Raw genomic sequence first — 21683 nt, 5'->3', positions numbered from 1 at the left:
CTCCACTTCCAGTATCCTGTAAATTTACAGAACCTCACTGTCAGTTTCGGATAGAAATTCACAACATCTCTCCTCGCCAACTTTGATTAAATGTATTCCTGGAGATTGATCACATGACCTGCCCCATCCTCCAGCCATTAATCGGTCAACACATCCATCCTTGTGACACACTGCCTTCCTCAGCCAATTGGGAAGCAAAAGGACTCATTACCTTACAGGACAGTGATTGACCGTCAGCCAAACAACCTTTATCCTATTTTCAATATTTTTATATACTCCCTCCCTCCCCACTCCCTCCCCCCCACCCACCCCCTCCACCCCCTCCCTCCCCCACCCCCTCCCCCACCCCCTCCCTCCCCCACCCCCTCCCTCCACCCCCTCTCTCCCACCCCCTCCCTCCCCCCCTCCCTCCCCCCCCCTCCCCCACCCCCTCCCTCCCTCCCCCACCCCCCTCCCTCCCTCCCCCCTCCCCCACCCCCCCCCCCCTCCCCCCCACCCCCTCCCTCCTCCCTCCCTCCCCCCTCCCTCCCTCCCCCCCCCCCCCTCCCTCCCCCCCTCCCTCCCTCCCCCACCCCTCCCTCCCCCCCTCCCCCACCCCCTCCCTCCCTCCCCCACCCCCTCTCCCCCACCCCCAATTTTCCCAATTAAGGGGCAATTTAGCCTGGCCAATCCACCTAACCTGCACATCTTTGGGTTGTGGGCTGAAACCCATGTAGACACGGGGAGAATGTGCAAACTCCACAAGGACAGTGACCCAGGGCCATGATTTGAACCTGGTCCTCAGCGCTGCAGTCCCAGTGCTAACTGCTTGTCATGCTGCCCTTGTTGTCCTGTGTCTTGAAGGCCGTTTAGCCGACGACTGGAGCCTCAATCTTTCTGGTGGGCAAGATGCAGCAAGGTGCATGTCCGGCCGCCATCTGTGTAAGGGCAACATTTTGAATGACTGGGAGGAGGTTGTTCCCCATTGTTCAGAATGGAGAAAACCTGTCCATCAAACTGGATTAGTCTTTGATCTTGGGAATTTGACCGTCCATTTCCCTGATTTGCAGGGACCCAGATGATAAATAGAGAAGTCAAGGAAAAGAAGTGAATTCTGCTCTCTGGATCTCTCTCTCCCTCCTGGGACATCGTGCCCCACGCCTCCAAAGATTTGTGGGTCTGTTATTTACTCTGGGCCTGAATCCATCTCCATCTGCTTTACCCCTGCTCTCCCGAATCACCTTCCACCATTGTTCTCTGTCTCCAGTAATGAATGAGTTTTAACATATTTTAAATATATTTAGCATGGTTCCATTGATCAGAAACTGAACTGGACTAGCCACATTCATAATGTGGCTGCCAGGTCAAAGGCCAGGAATCCTGCGGCGAGTAATTCACCACCTGACTCCCCTCAAAGCCTGTCCATCATCTGTAAGGCACAAGTCAGGACTGTAATGGAATACTCTCCACTTGCCTGCATGAGTGCAGTTCTAACAACACTAAAGAAGCTCAACACCATCCAGGACAAAGCAGCCCGCTTGATTGCCCCCCTTCCACAAACATTAAAACCCTCCAGCACCGACTAACAGTGGCAGCCGTGTGTACCATCTACAAGATGCACTGCAGTAACTCACCAAGGTTCCTTAGACAACACATTCCAAACCCATGACCACTACCATCTAGAAGGACAAGAGCAGCAGATACCTGGGAACCCCACCACCTGGAGGCTTCCCTCCAAGTCACTCACCGCCCTGAGCTGGGAATATATCGCCGCTCCTCCTGTCGCTGGGGCAACATCCTGGAACTCCCTCCCTAACAGCACAGTGCATGTACCTACACGCCCAGGACTGCAGCAGTTCAAGAAGGCAACTCAGCACCACCTTCTGAAGGGCATCTAAGGATGGACAATAAATGCTGGCCTAACCAGCATCCTGGACATTAATTTTTTTTAAATGTTATTGTTACTTCCATCGACCATGTCTAAATGTCTAAACCAGGGGCTGGTTTAGCTAGGGGCTGGTTTAGCTCACTCAGCTAAATCGCTGGCTTTTAAAGCAGACCAAGCAGGCCAACAGCACGGTTCGATTCCCGTACCAGCCTCCCCGGACAGGCGCCGGAATGTGGCGACTAGGGGCTTTTCACAGTAACTTCATTGAAGCCTACTCGTGACAATAAGCGATTTTCATTTTCATTTTTCATGAGGTTTCCATCACTGCTCATCCCCCGACCATCTCACTGCACCTTTCAGAGTCAGGAATTGCTTTTCCTGTGGCATAATGCATTTCTCTTCCACTTCTGAGCTTATATTGACCATTTTTGTTCCCTGCAGTTCATTCTGCACAAAGTGAAAATGTGAAATCTGTTTCCCTCCCCACAGATCCTGCTGAGTGTTTTCCAGCATTTCCACTTTTTATTTCAGCTTTCCAGCAACTGCAGTATTTTGATTTTTTTATTGCAAGCGTCGCTCATGGAAACACAGACAGACCAATTAAGAGCCAGTTTGTAGCAGGGTGGGTCCGGAGGAAGAATCTGGTCCATCGCCTCCAGTGTAAGTCTTGTTTCATTGAATCATTGAGTGATTACAATACAGACAGGGGCCGGGGCCATTCAGCCTGCCTTTCCTGTGCTAGCTCTCTGAAAGAGCAAATTAGCTTCTTCCACTTCCCTGCCCTTTCACTAACAAGAGAAAGATGAGCAGGGGGGAGATAAGAGAGAGAGAGAGCGAGTCAAGGGCAGAGAGGAGATTACACAGCGAGAGAGAGACGAGCACTGAGGTGGAAATAAACGGTTTTGGTTATGATGTGGTTGGAAACCCATATTTAGGTGACACTGAGGTTGTGAACCGTCTGATTCAGACAGTTCCCAGGGAGAGGGATGGAGCCACTGGTGAGGGAGTGGAGTTTATAGCTGGGACTGAAGACAAGGCTTCAGTCTTGTCAATAATTAAATTGAGAGAGGAAATTTCTGCTTATCCAGTACTGGATATCTGATTAGTCAGGACGGTATGTTACCTGGAGGGGAAACACAAGATGACGATGTTCAATATGGAAGATTATTATTATTAATATATACCTGCTATCCCAGTCCTTTTGGGTGGTTCATGTTGATGGTTGGCAGACTTTTGTCGAGTTGTAGCTGTATAAACTTCATCCCCTTCAACCCTGCTGCTCCACGTCGCTCTCTCTCTTTGTGTTTATGTGGGTTCTCTTTCACTCCCTTTTTTCTGTTTTAAATCAGTTTGACAGGACATTGGAAAAGTCGCCAATTTATCATCACCTGAATATCATCAGATTTTGAACATGGAAGAGAAAAGCACCGTTCACAGTGAGGAGAAACCGTTCACGTGTTCTGTGTGTGGACGAGGATTCAGACAATCATCTGACCTGTTAAAACATCAGCGCAGTCACACTGGGGAGAGACCGTTCACCTGCTCTCAGTGTGGGAAAGGATTCATTCAGTCATCCAACCTGCTGAGACACCAGCGGATTCACACAGATGAGAGGCCGTTCCAATGCCCAGACTGCGGGAAGTGCTATAAAAGTTCTGGGGATCTCAAGTCCCATCAACGTGTTCACACTGACGAGAAACCGTTCAGATGCTCTCACTGTGGGACTGGGTTCAGGCGATCATTTAACCTCACTCAACACCAGCGAGTTCACACCGGGGAGAGACCATTCACCTGCTCTAACTGTATGAAAGGATTTATTACCCCATCCCAACTGCGGACACACCAACGGATTCACACTGGGGAGAAGCCATTCACTTGCTCCAAGTGTGGGAAGGGGTTCACTTGTGCATCAGCTATGCTGGTTCACCAGAGAATTCACACCAGAGAGAAGCCATTCACCTGCCCTCATTGTGGGAAAGGATTCACTCAGTCATCCAACCTGCTGAGACACCAGCGGATTCACACTGATGAGAGACCGTTAAATGCCTGGACTGTGAGAAGTACTGTCGAAGCTCCTGGGAACTGAAGTCCCATCAACGTATTCACACTGATGAAGGACCATTCAGCTGCTCTCCCATTGGGACTGGGTTCAAACGATCATCTGACCTCACTGTACATCAGGGCACTCACACTGAGAGAGGCCGTTCACCTGCTGTGAGTGTGGGAAGGGATTCACTTGTTCATCACACTTGCTGACACACCAGAAGGTTCACACTTGATGAGATCTTTTAAATGTCCAGATTGTGGCAAGTTTTAAATAACCTTTATTGTCACAAGTGGGCTTACATTAACACTGCAATGAAGTTACTGTGAAAAGCCCGTAGTCGCTACATTCCAGCGCCTGGTCGGGTATAATGAGGGAGAATTCAGACTGTCCAAAGTACCTAATAGGACTTGTGGGCGGAAACCGGAGCACCCGGAGGAAACCCACGCAGACATGGGGAGAACGTGCAGACTCCGCACAGACAGTGACCCAAGCTGGGAATCGAACCTGGGATCCTGGTGCTGTGAAGCCATAGTGGTAGCCATTATGCTACCGTGCTGCCCACTGGAGCCCTGATATCCCACCAACTTGTTCACACTGCTGAGATACGGTTCAAGTGCTCTCACTGTGACAGTAGATTTAGGCGTTCATCTGACCCCACTGTACATCACAGTCACACTGCCAAGAGTCCATTCACCTGCTCTGAATGTGAGAAAAGATTTAGTCAGTCATCCCAACTGCGGATACACCAGCGAGTTCACACTGGGGAGAAACCATTCAGTTGTTCTATGTGTGGAAAACAATTCACTCATTCATCCTACCTGCTGATCCACCAGCGACTTCACACTGGGGAGATGCCATTCACCTGTTCCAAGTGTAGGATGGGATTAGTTCACTTGTCCAACCTGGTGAGACATCAGGCAGTTCACACTGATGAGTGACCTATTAAATGTCCAGACTGCGGGAAGTGCTGTAAACTTTCCGAGGAACTTTATCTCCCATTGACGTGTTCACGGATGTGAGTGAGTTCAGGCGCTCTCACTGTGGGACTGGATTCAGGCAAACATCTCACCTCACAGTTCACCATTGCACTCACTCTGGGAAGAGGCCATCCCATGCTCCGAGTGTGGGAGGAGAGTCAATTAGACATACATCCTTCTGAGACACCAGTGTATTCATACTGGGGAGAGGCCAACCATCTGCTCTATGTGTCTGTGTGTGTAGGGATTATCACAGTCACACAGTCTGCTGTTGGACAGTCATTCACTTGCCGTGTGTGTGTGTGTCTGTGTGTGTGTGCAGGGATTCACTGTCACAGTCTGCTGTTGGACAGTCATTCGCTTGCTGTGTGTATAGGGATTCACTCAGTCACACAGTCTGCTGTTGGACAGTAATTCACTTGCCCTGTGTGTGTGTGTAGGGATTCACTCAGTCAGTCTGCTCTTCGACAGTCATTCACTTGCCGTGTGTGTGTGTGTCGGGATTCACTCAGTCACACAGTCTGCTGTTCGACAGTCATTCACTTGCCCTGCGTGTGTATAGGGATTCACTCAGTCACACAGTCTGCTGTTGGACAGTCATTCACGTGCCCTGTGTGTGTGTGTAGGGATTCACTCAGTCTGCTGTTGGACAGTCATTCACTTGCCCTGTCTGTGTGTGTAGGGATTCTCTCAGTCACACAGTCTGCTGTTCGACAGTCATTCACTTGCCCTGTGTGTGTGTGTTGGGATTCACACAGTTTGCTGTTCGACAGTCATTCACTTGCCCTGTGTGTGTGTGTAGGGATTCACTCAGTCACACAGTTTGCTGTTCGACAGTCATTCACTTTATGTGTGGAAATGTTTCAACTGACCTGATGAAAGTTCACACTGGGCTGAGACTGTTCATCTGATCTGAGTGGGAAGAGATTCACTCAGTCATTTAAACCTTTGACTCCTCAGTGAGTTCACACTGCACAGAGGGTGTGTGTGTGCTGCCTGGAAACACAGTTTCTGATAATGGAATTCATATTGATCAGAGATCCTGGATTTCATTTCAAATGGTTACAGTGTTGCTCCCGAAAATCTAAATATACCATGTGTTTTTACCGAATTATCCATAACACTTAATACGAGCTCGGAAACTAAGAAACAATGAGACATTGGTTCAATGTTTTTATTTCTATCACATAACCCATTCCAGACAGAGACCGTGAGATTACTGGATACTGACGGGAGGTCTCATCAGAAAGATCAGTGAGCACGTTATTCTAATCTGATCAATCTGCTCAGGAACACCGAGCTTTTGTGTATCGATCCTTTTTGGCTTTAGTACGTGTTCTTAACTTGTCAACACACTCTGGTTATTTATTTATCAAAGTGGAACACATGAACCCATTAATTCATTTGGTAAATGATGTCATGCTCTTTAGTCAGTCTGTGTGATATTACCACTACTTTTCTCATGGTTTAGAACTGAATATCTCCTCTCTTAAAAACTTAAGAATGTCTTTGTATTTAGTCCATCTCCTGACCCTCTGGCTCAGTGTTGAGAATATACATTGTCTGTCCTTTCGGATTATTTATCTCTTCATGTCCAATCTTATCCTCAGTCTGACCTCTGAGAATCTGTTTGTATTGTAGGTCCTTTGTTTTAATGTGTGTAAGTGTCATTACTGTTGAATAAAGTTTATTAAAGTTATTCAGATCTTCTCTGTGTTGCCTCCCTCTGTCTACATTCCCCATCATGACAATCAATAAGGTTCTTCCTTTTGTAGCCTTAGAGTTTTCTAGTGCTCGGTGCAAACATTTCCATTATATTCTTTCCCCTTGTAACCTGTTTACCTGAATTTCTGTAACATTGTGGCCTTTACACACACTTCCCTGAGGGGAACTCCGGGATTTTTCTATATGTAAACTGTGGTCGCCGAAACCCCCCCACCCCTGATTAGTTGGAGATCCATTTCCCAGTCAGGCCTCCAGCCCTTCCTGTCTCTATTCGTGCACAGGCTCCTTTACTCTCAGCTAAATTCAGCCCTCAGCTCCATCACCTGGCTGTCAGTGACACGAACAATAGAGACAGACAGGTGCACGAGGGAAGTCAGAATTTGTGGATTAGGACCTCCATAAAGGTCAGCAAATTATTTAAAAAAAATTGAATTCCCAGTCAACAAATTAAAGAATCACACGGCGGGACTTCACGTGTTATGACTTTTAATGCAACAAACTAAAAGGTACATTAACCTACACATAGAACTTTGCTCTTTTTTAATAATAATAATCTTTATTATCGTCACAAGTAGGCTGACATTAACACTGCAATGAAGATACTGTGAAAAGCCCCTAGTTGCCACAGTCCGGCACCTGTTTGAGTACACAGAGGGAGAATTCCGGATGCCAAATTCATCTAACAAGCACACCTTTCGGGACTTGTGGGAGGAAACCGGAGCATCCGGAGGAAACCCACACAGACACAGGGAGAACATGCAGACTGTACAACAGTGGCTCAAGTGGGAATTGAACCTGGCGCCCTGGCACTGTGAAGCACCAGTGCTAACCACTGTGCTACCATACCACAGTTACGCAATCTAAATTCGAACTGCACGATTATAGTTACTTTGCCCTGCAAGTAGAAACTAAATTATCTCAGAACCAGTCCGAAGTAATGAGTCATTCCCCAGGATTTACTTGCGTTCTTTTCACAGTCAGGCAGCCTTGAATCCCAGAATTGTCTTTCACAGTGAAAGATTAGCCAGCTGCCAGAAAACCGAGAGGAGGCACAAATAGGCCATTTTCTGGTTGGCAAGACGTAATGAGTGATGTGTCACAGGGATCAGTGCTGGAGCCTCAACGTTTTACAATTTATATCAATGCCTTTGATGACAGTACCAAAGGTATGCCCACTTAGTTTGCTGATGATGCAGGCAAAAAGGAAAAGCAGGTGGCGTTGCTCAGATAATAAGGGACAGCATCATAACATTAGTAAGGGTGGATCTCAGATCAGGAATACAAAACGTGGAATATGTTTGGGTGGAGACAAGAACAGCATGGGGCAGGAAACATTGGTAAGAGCTGTTATAGGCCACCAAACAGTACGGGTTGTGTGGTACAAGGTATTAATCGGAGATTAGAGAAGGATGTAGCATGGGTAAAACATTAACGGGTGACTTCAATCTGCATATAGACTGGGTAAACTTAATGGACACTGATGCTGTGGAGGGCAAGTTTCTGGAGTGCGTTAGGGACAGTTATCTACAGCAATATGTTGAGGAACCGACTAGAGAACAGGCTCTTGTAGATCTAGTATGATGCAATGATAAAGGGCTAATTGATAATCGCGCTGAAAACAACCTTTAGGGATGAGTGACCAGAATATTGAATATGAGGTATTCCAATCTGAAGCCAGGGTACTAAGCTTGAAGGAAGTTATGAAGGTTGAAGGGACAAATTAGCTGAGGAGGATTGGGGTAAATACATTAAAATATGACAGTCCACAGGCAATGGATAGACTTTCAATAATTATTACACAGTTTACTTTCCTTCAGAGCACAAGAACCCCAAAAGGTCAGAGAACTGACTACCAGAGGAAGTGAAGTTTTGTAAAAGATTGAAAGAAAAGGCTGATAAAGTTATCAGAAATAGGAATAAACCTGAGGATTGGGACGATTTTATAATAGAGCAAAGGACCAAGACACCGAGAAAGCGAGGGAGAATAGAATATGAATGTGAAACAGCAAATTACATAAAAATGGATGGTAAAGGTTTCTATAGGTACGTAAAAAGGAAAAGTTTGTCCATTCCAGATAGAGTCAGGAGAATTTAGAATGAGGAATAGAGATCTCTACAGCCACCTCGTTCAGCACTCTGGTATGTGGATCATCAGCTTTTGGGGATTTATTCACTTCCAACCCCATTAATTTCTCCAGTACTACTTTTTCACTAATTCTCATCTCTTACTGTTCCTTGTGCTCACGAGCCCCTTGGGTCTCTCGGGTTTTGGGGAAATTTTTGCATCTTCCTCCGTGAAGACAGACACACATTGTTCAGTTTCTCTGCCATTTCCTTACTCCCCATTATAAACTCTCCTGTTTCTGCCTGGAATGGACCCACATTGGTCTTTGCTAATCTTTTCCTTTTCACATTCCTGTCAAAGCTTTTCCAGTCGGTTTTTATGTTTCTCACCAGTTTGCTCTCATCAGTTTCTTGGTCCTCCTTTGCTGAATTCTAATGGATCTCATGAATATTTAACTTTTCTTGTTAGCCATGGTTCCATCACTTTTCCTGTTGGATTTTTATTCTTTAAAGGAATCTATATTTGTTGTATTTATGTGAAATAAAAGTTGCAAAAATCCCAGAGGAGCATAGGCTGCTCTCCCCTTTGACAGAGAGAGAACTGACTGGAGGTGATTTAACCCGAGGGTCAGCACACCTCAGGCGAGGGGCCTGGTTGAGAAGGCCGGGCCTTCATGAATCAACTCAGCCAATACGGGAGTTGAATCCTCACTGTTGGCCTCACTCTGCATCACCAACCAGCCGTCCAGCCAACTGAGCTGACCGACCCCCTGATAAATATGTAATAATTTCTTAAATATTAGGTATTCCCTGTACCAATCAGTTTCCCAGTCCACCTCAGACAACTTGCCGCTCATACCCTGATAGTTTTCTTATGTGAGGAACACCCAGATAACTTAAACAAAAGAACCAGGTAACCACCAGGGCCCATCTCCATGGCAACATGGCATGCTTGGAGGGTTTGAAACAGAAATGGAAACTAAATATCTTCACACTACCAAACACCCTTTCACTCGGAGATCCTTGTGCAATTTGAAACCAGGTATTAGCAACAAAGCTCAAAGAGCATCAGCCCACTGGAGGCAAAGTGGTGAGACCGGCCAGTCCAGCAGAAAGAAACCCTCCGACCATCCCCACTGACCACGTGTCAGAATGAACAAAATGCAGTCCTGGCTGTAGAGCAGAAACAAACACAGCAGAATCCAACCCCTGTAATCAATTGTGAAATTGTTGGTGTCACAGCAGGTCTGATGAAACATGTAATCCCGTCTCACATTGAGAGGTGAACGGCGTCTCCCCAGTGTGAACTCGCTGGTGTCTCCGCAGGTTGGATAAACGAGTAAATCCTTTCCCACACTGAGAGCAGATCAATGGCCTCTCCCCAGTGTGAACTCGCTGGTGTGTCCGCAGGTGAGATAACCGAGTGAATCCGTTCCCACACCGAGAGCAGGTGAATGGCCTCTCCCCATTCTGAACTCGCTGGTGTCTCCGCAGGTTGGATACTTCAGCAAATCCTTTCCCACATTGAGAGCAGGTGAACGGCCTCTCCCCAGTGTGAACTCGCTGGTGTGTCCGCAGGTGAGATAATTGAGTAAATCCTTTCCCACACTGAGAGCAGGTGAATGGCCTCTCCCCAGTGTGAACTCGCTGGTGTGACTGCAGGTTGGATACTTCAGCAAATCCTTTCCCACATTGAGAGCAGGTGAACGGCCTCTCTCCAGTGTGAACTCGCAGGTGTCTCTGAAGGTGATATAATTGAGTAAATCCCTTCCCACACTGGGAGCAGGTGAATGGCTTCTCCCCAGTGTGAACTCGCTGATGTGTCTGCAGACTGGAGAACTGAGTAAATCCCTTCCCACACTTTGAGCAGGTGAATGGCCTCTCCCCAGTGTGAACTCGCTGATGTTTCTGCAGACTGGAGAACTGAGTAAATCCCTTCCCACACTTCGAGCAGGTGAATGGCCTCTCCCCAGTGTGACTGCGTTGATGAATTTCCAGCTGAGATGGGACTCTGAATCCCTTCCCACAATCCCCACATTTCCACGGTTTCTCCATGTTTTGGGTCTCCTCACGTCTCTGCAGGTTGGACAATCAGTTGAAGCCTCATCCACAACACGGGTATGGTCTCTCCTCACTCTGAAGGTTGTGTTTTTCAGGCTGTGTAACTGGTTAAAGCTCTTTCCACAGTCAGTTCACTGGAACTCTCTCACTCGGGTGTGTGTTGTGTTTGTCTCGGTGCTTTTCCAGTCGCACTAATGGTTGAAATGTTTAGCTAACAGTTCGGGTAAACATTTCTCCTTCTAGATTGAAAGCCCGATGGTATTCAGGTTCCAAGGAAGGGAGTGGCTGTCAGATCGGGATGTAACATTTGAGATTTCTGTCTGTAATTCCTCCTTGTCTAATATCCTGGAAGAAACAATTTACAAAATTCGTCACTGTCAGTACAGGATTGAAACTCAGAACAGACAATGCTGGTTTCTATGTCACATTGTTTCCTCTCTCTTATTCCCTGAGAGCTGTAAATCTCCATCCCACACAATCTCCCTCCATTCTCACACTGCTGTATCTAATATTCACCCTCCCAATTCTCCTGAAGGTGCTGATTCATGTTGATTGACAGATCCAAGCTCACAGCTTCCTGTCCAGGAGATCATAACAAATATGAGTTGCAGTCGGCCATTCGGCCCATTGAAGCTGAACCATTCAATGGGATCCTTAGCCGATCTACCTCAGCACCATTTTCCCACACTATCCCCATATCCCTCGACATCATCAATATCTAGAAACTTGTCAATCTGTGTCTTGAACATACTTGACGATTGAAGCTGCAGAATCCTCGGAGGTAGAGAATTCCAAAGCTTCACCACATCCTCGAGTGAAGAAATCCCTCCCACCGGAATGGGATTAGCTTGTTTTCCGCAGGTTCTGGTGCCACTGACCTATGATCTGTCACTTATCCTGATTGCCTGGCACTCGTCTACCTAATCCTTGAATTAATATTTGTTATCATGTCCCTGGAAGACTTCAGGGTTCGGTCTGGAAGGATTATGCTGTAAAAAGTGAAGAAATGGCTGATAAAACAGCGCTGGTGGATTCAGCGGGAATGAAGCCGCCTTTTCAACAATGCGGCCTGACCCTCAGGAGGTCTCACGATTCCGCGCTCTGTGGGGCTCTCTCAAGAGGTGGCGAAAATGATGACTGCCGACATTATCCGTGTTACTGACCAGAGGCTGAGTGTGCTGACTCAATATCTGTGAGCTCATGAGGCCCAGCTGCAAAACACCAGGAAGAGGCTCGATGATCCGGAGGAGAGAACCTGAACATTCAGCAAGATGCCTCCTTCACGGAGGCAAGAATTCAATCCTTTGAAAACCAGCCGAGTGGCTGGCGGAGGTCCTGGAGGATTTGGAGAACCGAGTGTCGGAGAAAGAACATCCGAGTTGATGGCCTGTCAGAAGGTGTGGATGGTAAGGCTCCCGTTAGTTCTTCGAGGACCGGAAGCCACGTTTTCTCAAGCTGGATGTGAAGCCTGGGTGTTTCAAATTAGAAAGGATGTATCGTATCCCGTCTCTGAGGCTGAGGGATAGTTTTCATCCCAGGCCTGTAATCATTCACTTCCACAACTGGAAAGATCGCCAGAATGTCCTGGAGAGGGTACGGTGAGGTGGCGTCTGGCTCCAGGAGAGAGGGACGATTCAGGACTTTCGGCAGCAACACAAACGAAGCGTCGAGGCTTCGATGAAGTTCAAAGGCAGCTCAAGCCTGTGGGGAGTGAATTACGTCAGGCTTTATCCTGAGACCCAAAAAATGGTATCCAACAACTCCATCAAGTCTTTCAATAATCCAACTATCGGACTTCCGGTTGCGGCTATGACCAGCTAAGTCGCACGTTTGGCTGCTCCTGCGAGGAAGGTGTTTTCGGGCCGATTGGAGGGCCCCTAACGGCGCTGGAACGACGATTCCCGGTGGGGGAAGGTTCCCAGAAGAGAACCCTGCAAAATTTATGGTTGTCACCCGAAGTGGGGCAGAAAAAAAAGCGGCAGCAGCTCCCCGAAAAAAGCGGGGGAAGAAACCCAAAATGGCGGCCAGCGGCGCACCCGAGGACTGGAGGAAATGGGCGGAGGAGCAGCAGGCCGTTCTCCTGCGCTTCTTCACGGAGCTGAAAGTGGAGCTGCTGGAGTCGATGAACGCGACGACCACCAGGCTGATGGGAGCACAGGCGACCCAAGAGGCGTCAATTCGGGAGCTGCAGCAGGAGATGGCTGTGAGGGAGGAGGAGGCCACGGTCCTCGTGGGAAAGGTGGAGGTGCACGAGGCACTCCACCTGAAATGGCAAAACCGACTGGAGGAGATGGATATCCGCATGAGGCGGAAAAACCTGAGGATCCTGGGCCTGACAGAAGGGCTGGAGGGGTCGGACCTCCCGAGGTATGTGGCAGAAATGCTGGGCTCACTGATGGGGGCAGGGGTCGTCCCTTCGCCCCTGGAGCTGGAGGAGGCCTACAGAGTAATGGCCAGGAAGCCAAGAGCAAACGAACCCCCGAGGGCGGTGCTGGTTCGGTTCCAGCGATTCAGTGACCGGGAGAGGGTGCTGAGGTGGGCCAAGAGAGAGAGGAGCAGCAAATGGGAGAACTCGACGGTGAGGATTTACCAGGACTGGAGTGCGGAGGTGGCAAAGCGGCGGGCCCGGTTCAACCGGACGAAGGCGGTGCTGCATGCCAAGAGAATCAGATTCGGGATGCTGCAGCCAGCGCGCTTGTGGGTGACCTATAAGGACCAGCACCACTATTTCGAGTCCCCGGAGGAGGCGTGGGCCTTTGTCCAGGAAGAAAAGCTGGACTCGAACTAGAACCAGGGGATACTTGGCGGTCGTTGCCGCTCTGGTACTTTAAGCTGGACACGTGGCTTTCGTCTGGTTGGATTTTCACTTGGCTGTATTTTTGGACCCTTTTTTTTCTCTCTACCAGTTTTTTTTCTTTTTTCTGTTATTTATAATGTTATGTTGTGGGGGCGGGGTGGGGGGGGGGGGGGGGGAGTGCCGGGGGTACGTGTTTCTTGTGGGGTTTTCTTTTTATCGGTGTGGGATCGGGGACGGGGGTGGAACTGAAGATGGAGGGGTGGGAGTGGCAGGGCGAAAGCGCGGGCTTTCCTCTGGTTTCCCGCGCGCGGGGCAGAGGAGGGAGGAGGGTGGGAGGAAGGGGCGTGGTCAGCAATGGCTCCCTTTCCCGCGCTGGAGCGGGGTCAAGGAGAGGTGGTAAGGGGGGGGATGTCCCCCATGCCGGGAGGAGTCGGATTGTGGCAGGGGCAGCCGGGTCAGCGTAAACCAGCTGACTCACGGAAGTACTATGGAGGGTGCATCGCGGCTAGGAAGGGTCCTAGCCTGGGGGGGGGGGGGGGGAGGGGGGTGGGGGGGGGGGGGAGGGGGAGGGGGGAAGGGGGGGGCTACCGGGTTGCTGCTGAAAAGGCCAGGGAGGAGAAGTTGAGGACTGGAGGGGTGTGGGGGGGGGGGGGGGCGCCATCGCCATGGGGAGCGGGTCAGAAGGGGAGGGCTGACTCGGGGCGGGCAGGTGACAGGATATGGCTAGTCGGCAGGGGAGAGGGGCGGGCTGCCCTTCGACCCGGCTGATCACTTGGAATGTGAGGGGGCTGAATGGGCCGGTCAAGAGAACGAGAGTAATCTCGCATTTGAAGGGACTGAAGGCGGATGTAGCAATGCTACAAGAGACCCATTTGAAGGTGGCGGACCAGGTCCGCCTGAGAAGGGGGTGGGTGGGACAGGTGTTCCACTCAGGACTGGACGCAAAGAACCGGGGGGTGGCGATCCTGGTAGGGAAGAGGGTGTCGTTCGTGGCGGCGGAGGTGGTGGCGGATAAAGAGGGTAGATATGTCATGGTAAAGGGTAGGCTACAGGGGGAGAAAGTGCTGATGGTTAATGTGTATGCCCCGAATTGGGACGACGCTGGCTTCATGAGGCGCCTACTGGGCCTCATTCCGGACCTGGAGGCAGGGGGCCTGATCATGGGGGGGGACTTCAACACAGTGCTGGACCCCGTGTTGGACAGATCGAGTTCAAGGACGAGTAGGAGGCCGGCAGCGGCAGAAGTGTTAAAGGGGTTTATGGAGCAGATGGGAGGGGTAGATCCCTGGAGGTTTGGGAGGCCGAAGGCGAGGGAGTATTCCTTTTTCTCCCATGTCCACAGAGTCTATTCTAGAATTGACTTTTTTGTATTGAGCAGGGGACTGATCCCGAAAGTACGGGAAGTGGAGTACTCGGCCATAGCGGTCTCAGACCATGCGCCACACTGGGTAGATTTGGAAATGGGGGAGGCGCGAGACCAGCGTCCGCTGTGGCGCCTGGATGTGGGGTTGCTGGCGGATGAGGAGGTGTGTAAGAGGGTCCGGAAGAGCATTGAAAGATATCTGGACACTAATGACACGGGGGAGGTGCAGGTGGGGATGGTCTGGGAGGCCCTGAAGGCGGTGATCCGGGGGGAGCTGATCTCCATACGGGCACATAGGGAAAGGAGGGAGAGACAGGAGAGGGAGAGGCTGGTGGGGGAGCTTTTTGACGTGGATAGGAGATATGCGGAGGCACCAGAGGAGGGGCTGTTGGGGGAACGGCGCAGTTTGCAGGCTAAGTTCGACCTGTTGACCACCAGAAAGGCAGAGACACAGTGGAGAAGGGCGCAGGGCGCGATTTATGAATATGGGGAGAAGGCGAGCAGGATGTTGGCGCATCAGCTCCGCAAGCGGGATGCGGCTAGAGAAATTGGGGGAGTGAGGGAGAGGGGTGGGAACGTAGTGCAGAAGGGGCCAGAAGTAAATGGGGTCTTCAGAGACTTCTATAAGGAGCTGTATTGGTCAGAGCCGCCGACGAGGGGAGGGGGGATGGAGGGCTTCTTGAACAAATTGAGGTTCCCCAAGGTCCAAGAGGAGCTGGTAGAGGGGCTGGGGGCGCCGATAGGGTTAGAGGAGCTAGTCAAGGGGATTGGGCATATGCAGACGGGGAAGGCGCCGGGGCCAGACGGGTTCCCGGTGGAATTTTACAAAAAATATGCGGATTTGGTGGGCCCTGTGCTGGTACGAGCCTTCAACGAGGCATGGGAGGGGGGGGCTCTGCCCCCGACAATGTCGCAGGCACTGATCTCTCTGATCTTGAAGCGGGACAAGGACCCCGTGCAGTGCGGGTCATATAGGCCTATCTCGCTCCTGAATGTGGACGCCAAGTTGCTGACAAAGATCCTGGCTACCAGGATAGAGGATTGTGTGCCAGGGGTGATACACGAGGACCAGACGCGTTTTGTGAAAGGGCGGCAGCTTAATACGAACGTGCGGAGACTGCTAAACGTCATCATGATGCCGGCAGTGGAGGGGGAGGCGGAGATAGTGGTGGCATTGGACGCGGAGAAAGCATTTGATAGGGTGGAGTGGAAGTATCTGTGGGAGACGCTGGAACGGTTTGGATTTGGGGAGGGATTTGTTAAATGGGTGAAGCTGCTCTATTCGGCCCCGACGGCAAGTGTAGTGACAAATGGTAGGAGATCGGAGTATTTTGGGCTCCACCGGGGGACCAGACAGGGGTGCCCCTTGTCCCCCCTGCTCTTCGCACTGGCAATTGAACCGTTGGCGATGGCACTGAGGGGCTCAGGGGGGTGGAGAGGGCTGATAAGGGGCGGGGAGGAGCACCGGGTATCGCTATACGCGGACGACCTGCTGCTATACGTGGCAGACCCAGAAGGGGGAATGCCGGAGGTGATGGAACTGCTAGCAGAATTTGGGGACTTTTCGGGGTACAAGCTAAACTTGGGCAAGAGTGAGGTATTTGTGATACACCCAGGGGACCAGGAAGAGGGAATCGGGAGACTCCCGTTTAAGAGAGCAGGAAAGAGTTTTAGATATTTAGGGGTGCAGGTGGCAAGGAACTGGGGGACTCTCCACAAGCTGAACTTCTCCAGGCTGGTGGAACAGATGGAGGAGGAATTTAAAAGGTGGGACATGGTGCCGCTGTCGCTGGCGGGCAGAGTGCAGTCCGTTAAAATGACGGTCCTCCCGAGGTTTTGTTCTTATTTCAGTGCTTGCCCATCTTCCTCCCTAGGGCCTTCTTCAAAAAGGTGACGAGTAGCATCATGAGCAACGTGTGGACGCACGGCACCCCAAGGGTGAGGAGGGTCTTCTTGGAGCGGAGTAGGGATAGTGGAGGGCTGGCGTTACCCAATCTTTCGGGGTATTACTGGGCGGCAAATGTATCGATGGTGCGCAAGTGGATGATGGAAGGGGAGGGGGCAGCTTGGAAACGAATGGAGAGGGCGTCCTGTGGCAACATAAGCCTGGGGGCCCTAGTAATGGCGCCATGGCCGCTCCCTCCCACGAGGTACACCACGAGCCCGGTGGTGGCGGCCACCCTCAAGATCTGGGGGCAGTGGAGGCGACACAGGGGGGAAGTGGGAGGTCTGATGGAGGCACCGTTAAGAGGGAACCATAGATTCATCCCGGGGAACATGGACGGGGGATTTCAGAGCTGGCACAGGGTGGGCATCAGGCAGCTGAAGGATCTGTTTGTAGATGGGAGGTTTGCAAGCCTGAGAGAGCTGGAGGAGAAATTCGGGCTCCCCCCGGGAAACATGTTTAGACATTTGCAAGTGAAGACATTTGCTAGACGCCAGGTGGAACGGTTTCCCTTGCTCCCCAGTAGGGGGGAAGAGTGATAGGGTGCTCTCGGGGGTCTGGGTCGGAGGGGGGAGGATATCGGACATCTACAAAGTAATGCAGGAGGCAGAGGAGGCATCAGTAGAGGAGCTGAAAGCCAAGTGGGAGGGGGAGCTGGGAGAACAGATAGAGGATGGGACATGGGCTGATGCCCTGGAGAGGGTTAATTCTTCCTCCTCGTGTGCGAGGCTTAGCCTCATTCAATTTAAGGTGCTACATAGAGCCCATATGACGGGGACAAAGATGAGTCGGTTCTTTGGGGGTGAGGACAGATGTGTCAGGTGTTCGGGAAGTCCAGCGAACCATGTCCATATGTTTTGGGCATGTCCGGCACTGGAGGAGTTCTGGAAGGGGGTGGCGAGGACGGTGTCGAGGGTGGTGGGATCCAGGGTCAAACCAGGATGGGGACTTGCGATCTTTGGGGTTGGGGTGGAGCCGGGGGTACAGGAGGCGAGAGAGGCCGGAGTACTGGCCTTTGCGTCCCTAGTTGCGCGAAGAAGGATACTAATACAGTGGAAGGACGCGAGGCCTCCAAGCGTGGAAACTTGGATTAATGACATGGCAAGCTTTATCCAGTTGGAAAGGGTCAAATTCGCCCTGAGAGGGTCGGTACAAGGGTTCTTCAGGCGGTGCCAGCCTTTCCTCGACTTTTTGGCTCAGAGATAGGGTACAGAGGTCGCAGCAGCAGCAACCCGGGGGGGGGGGGGGGGGGGGGAGGGGGGGGGGGGGGAGGGGAGGGGGGGTGGCAACAACGGTTGTGGTGGGTTTTGTATGGTTGAAATGCGGGCCAATTTGCTCGCAGTTCATGTTTGATGTTGATTGTTGCTTTGTTTGTTTTTGGGGGAGGGGGGAGGGGGGGAGGGACAACGCGCATGCGAGTTCGGGTGGGGGGGGGGGGATATTTGTTAAGAGGGAATATTTTGTAATATCCTATAGTTAGTTGGGGTAAATATCTTCATGTAAAAAATTCTTTCAATAAAAATTATTTAAAAAAAAAAATAATCCAACTATCGCCTTGGCCTTCGTTAAATCTATGAAGGGCCAGGATCTGGAGGGATGGTTTGCAGCTCGGACTAACTCAGGTTCTAATCCGAACTCTTTCCCTGTCATGGTATACTATTTTTTAAAAATTTAGTGTACCCAATTCATTTTTTTTCCAATTAAGGGGCAATTTAGTGTGGCCAATCCACCTAGCCTGCACATTTTTGGGTTGTGGGGCCGAAACCCACGCAGACATGGAGAGAATGTGCAAACTCCACACGGACAGTGACCCTGAGCCGGGATCGAACCTGGGTCCTCGGCGCCGTGAGGCTGCAAGGCTAACCCCACTGCGCCACCGTGCTGCCCCTATCATATTATTGTCTGTATTTCAGAATTACAGAAATACACATAGGGACAGGAGTAGGCCATTCAGCCCCTCGAGTCTGTCCTGCCATTTAGTGAGATCATGGCTGATCTGTGATCTAACTCCATATCCATTAATATCTTTGCTTAACAAAACTCTACCTCAGATTTAAACTTAACAACTGATCCAACTTCACCTGCTGTTTGTGGGAAAGAGTTTCAAACCTCTCCCACCCTGTGTGTGAAGAAGTTCTTCCGAACATCTCTCCTGAACGGTCAAGCCCTAATTTTTAGACAATGATCCCTACTTTTGGAATCTCCAACCAGTGGAAATAGTTTATCTTTATCTACCCTGTCTTTCCCTGTTAATATCTTAAATACTTCAATCAGATCACACCTTAACCTTCGAAATTCTACGGATCACAGGCCGAATTTATGGTTAAATCTTTGGGTAAGAGCCACTGCAATCTCTCCCTCACCTCCCACAGCATCCTGGGACACAATTCATCCAGAATTGGTAATCTAATAATCTTCTGGGCAGCACGGTAGCATAGTGGTTAGCACTGTTGCTTCACAGCATCAGGGACTTGGGGTCGATTCCCGGCTTCGGAGTCTGCACGTTCTCCCCATGTCTGCGTGGGTTTCCTCCAGGTGCTTCGATTTCCTCCAACAAGTCCGGAAAGATGAGCTTGTTAGATGAATTGGACATTTTGAATTCTTCCTCTGCGTACCTGAACAGGCGAGTGGGGATTTTCACAGCAACTTCATTGCAGTGTTAATGTAAGCCTACTTGTGACACTAATATTAAAGATTATTATGAATGGGCCAAAGGGCCTCTATCTGTGCTGTAAAGAGAGGGAATGAATGAGAAGGACTTTACAGAGAAACTGCCAAAGCCTCAACATTCACCAGCTCCAAGGACACACCTTAGCTCCCTTTCCAATCTGAAAGCAGCCTGAGCTGGATTTACATTCCCCTTAATTCAACATTGCTGGGTGATAATCCTGTACTTCCTTACCTCACACCACTGTGACAGCACCTTCACTACACAGACTGCAGCAACTGACCAAACATCACCTTCCCAGTTATTCCTGAAGGCACCGCCTTCCCAACCTGGCCCCTTGCCTGAGGTGTGGTGATCCTCAGGTCACATCACCGCCGGTCAGCTCTCTCTTCCGGGACCGAGACCGGGACCAGGCCCTGCTTCACAACCGCCATCTTGGTTCACCGGGGAAGCAGAGCGCATGCGCTGGCGTCTTGGTGATGCTGTAAAGAGAGGGAATGAATGAGAAGGACTTTACAGAGAAACTGCCAAAGCCTCAACATTCACCAGCTCTAAGGACTAAGGTGGGCGGGACCTGAAGGTTTCTGTTCCCAGCCGGGTCCTAGTGCCCGGCGAATATGCGGGCCAACAGTTTTTAAAGATCTTTCACCCACTCCCAGGCTGCAGCTGATGTTTGTAGCCTGGAGGTGTCTATGGATCACGTAGACATTCAGTGTGAGAGGCTGCAGCCTCTATATAGCTACCTGAAGGGGGTTATACAACGGTTGATTACATTTCGTGGTCCTTTCCCGTCCATTATGAGGATGTTTGTGTGATATTTTCTGACCCTAAGTGTGATATTTCTTTATTTAAAATACAGTTCAGCAGCAGGCTTACTGGTGATTTTTAAAGGAATAAAGGTTATTTATTATCACAACCTTTCCCTGGATGTTTGAGCATCTAAGTCTCTCGGCTCTTTCACTCACTGACACATACACAGATCAAGCTGAAGCTGTGATGATGAACATGGAATGTAGACTGCAATCTTTATATCGCTGCAGGTCTGATGTCTTCTTATTGAGTTGATCTTTTCGTTGGAGTGAAGCGTTTTTTGACACAAATAAGTTCTCATGAGTCTCTGAAGCTTCTTATATGACCACAGTCCAAAGATGTGCGGGTTAGGTGGATTGGCTATGCTAAATTGCCCGTAGTGTCCTAATAAAAGTAAGGTTAAGGGGGGGTTGTTGGGTTACGGGTATAGGGTGGATACGTGGGTTGAGTAGGGTGATCATGGCTCGGCACAACATTGAGGGCCGAAGGGCCTGTTCTGTGCTGTACTGTTCTATCTTCTATGTTCTATAAGACATAGGAGCACAATTAGGCCATGTGGCCCATCGAGTCTGCTCCGCCATTCAATCATGGTTTATATTGTTTCATCCCCATTCCCCTGCCTTCTCCCCATAACCCGTGATTCCCTTGTTAATAAAGAACCTATCTATCTCTGTCTTAAAGACACTCAGTGAATTGGACGCCACAGCCTTCTGCGGCAAAGTGTTCCACAGATTTACCACCCTCTGGCTGAAGAAATTCCTCCTCATCTGTTTTAAAGGATCGTCCCTGTAGTCTGAGATGGTGTCCTCTGGTTCTATTTTTTGCTGCAAGTGGAAACATCCTCTTCATGTCCACTCAATCCAAACCTCGCAGTATCTTGTAAGTTTCAATAAGATCCCCTCTCATCCTTCTAAACCCCAACGAGTACAGACCCAAAGTCCTCAAACGTTCTTGTAGATGAATAGCCAGGAGGTTGGGTCTGAGGTGGGCTTGGAAGCTGGAATAAGTTCAGTCCTGTGGCTGCACTAGGAGACATTCAGCTCTGCTCGTTCAGCTGGTTCCTGGTGCTTCAGCTGCTTCTCACACACACATTTGCTTTGTTCAGGGTTTATTATACTGCATCCCTGACAATTAACTGCAGGGTTAAAACTTTGGGGCCCAGAACACCCCAATACAATAGCAGTTTACGATGCTCACTCACGCTCATCTCTGTCCCAATTCAAGGTCATTCTCCTGTGTTCAATACGGCACTTGGAGACCAACAGTCCCGAGATTTCATATTCCTCAAATGCTGGTTCATCCTGACACAACGACATATTTAAACTTCACAGGTGGCTGCAAAGTTTCGTTATTCAGGTC

The 21683-nt window shown here is 50.0% G+C and overlaps 1 protein-coding gene across 1 annotated transcript; it reads left to right on the top strand.

The window, feature by feature from the left end:
* Nucleotides 1-2420: 2420 nt before the first annotated feature.
* Nucleotides 2421-4293, top strand: LOC119959562 (zinc finger protein 239-like). The gene is made up of 2 exons (XM_038787766.1): nt 2421-2527; nt 3217-4293. Exon 2 carries the CDS (start codon nt 3279-3281, stop codon nt 3951-3953), a length of 675 nt encoding a protein of 224 aa, XP_038643694.1. The 5' UTR covers nt 2421-2527; nt 3217-3278; the 3' UTR covers nt 3954-4293.
* The last annotated feature ends 17390 nt before the right edge of the window (nt 4294-21683 follow it).

The sequence above is a fragment of the Scyliorhinus canicula genome, unplaced genomic scaffold, assembly GCF_902713615.1.
Source record: "Scyliorhinus canicula unplaced genomic scaffold, sScyCan1.1, whole genome shotgun sequence".
Lineage (NCBI taxonomy): Eukaryota > Metazoa > Chordata > Chondrichthyes > Carcharhiniformes > Scyliorhinidae > Scyliorhinus > Scyliorhinus canicula.
The sequence above is the reverse complement of the archived record's forward strand: the minus strand, read 5'-3'. Positions and strand labels throughout refer to the sequence as shown.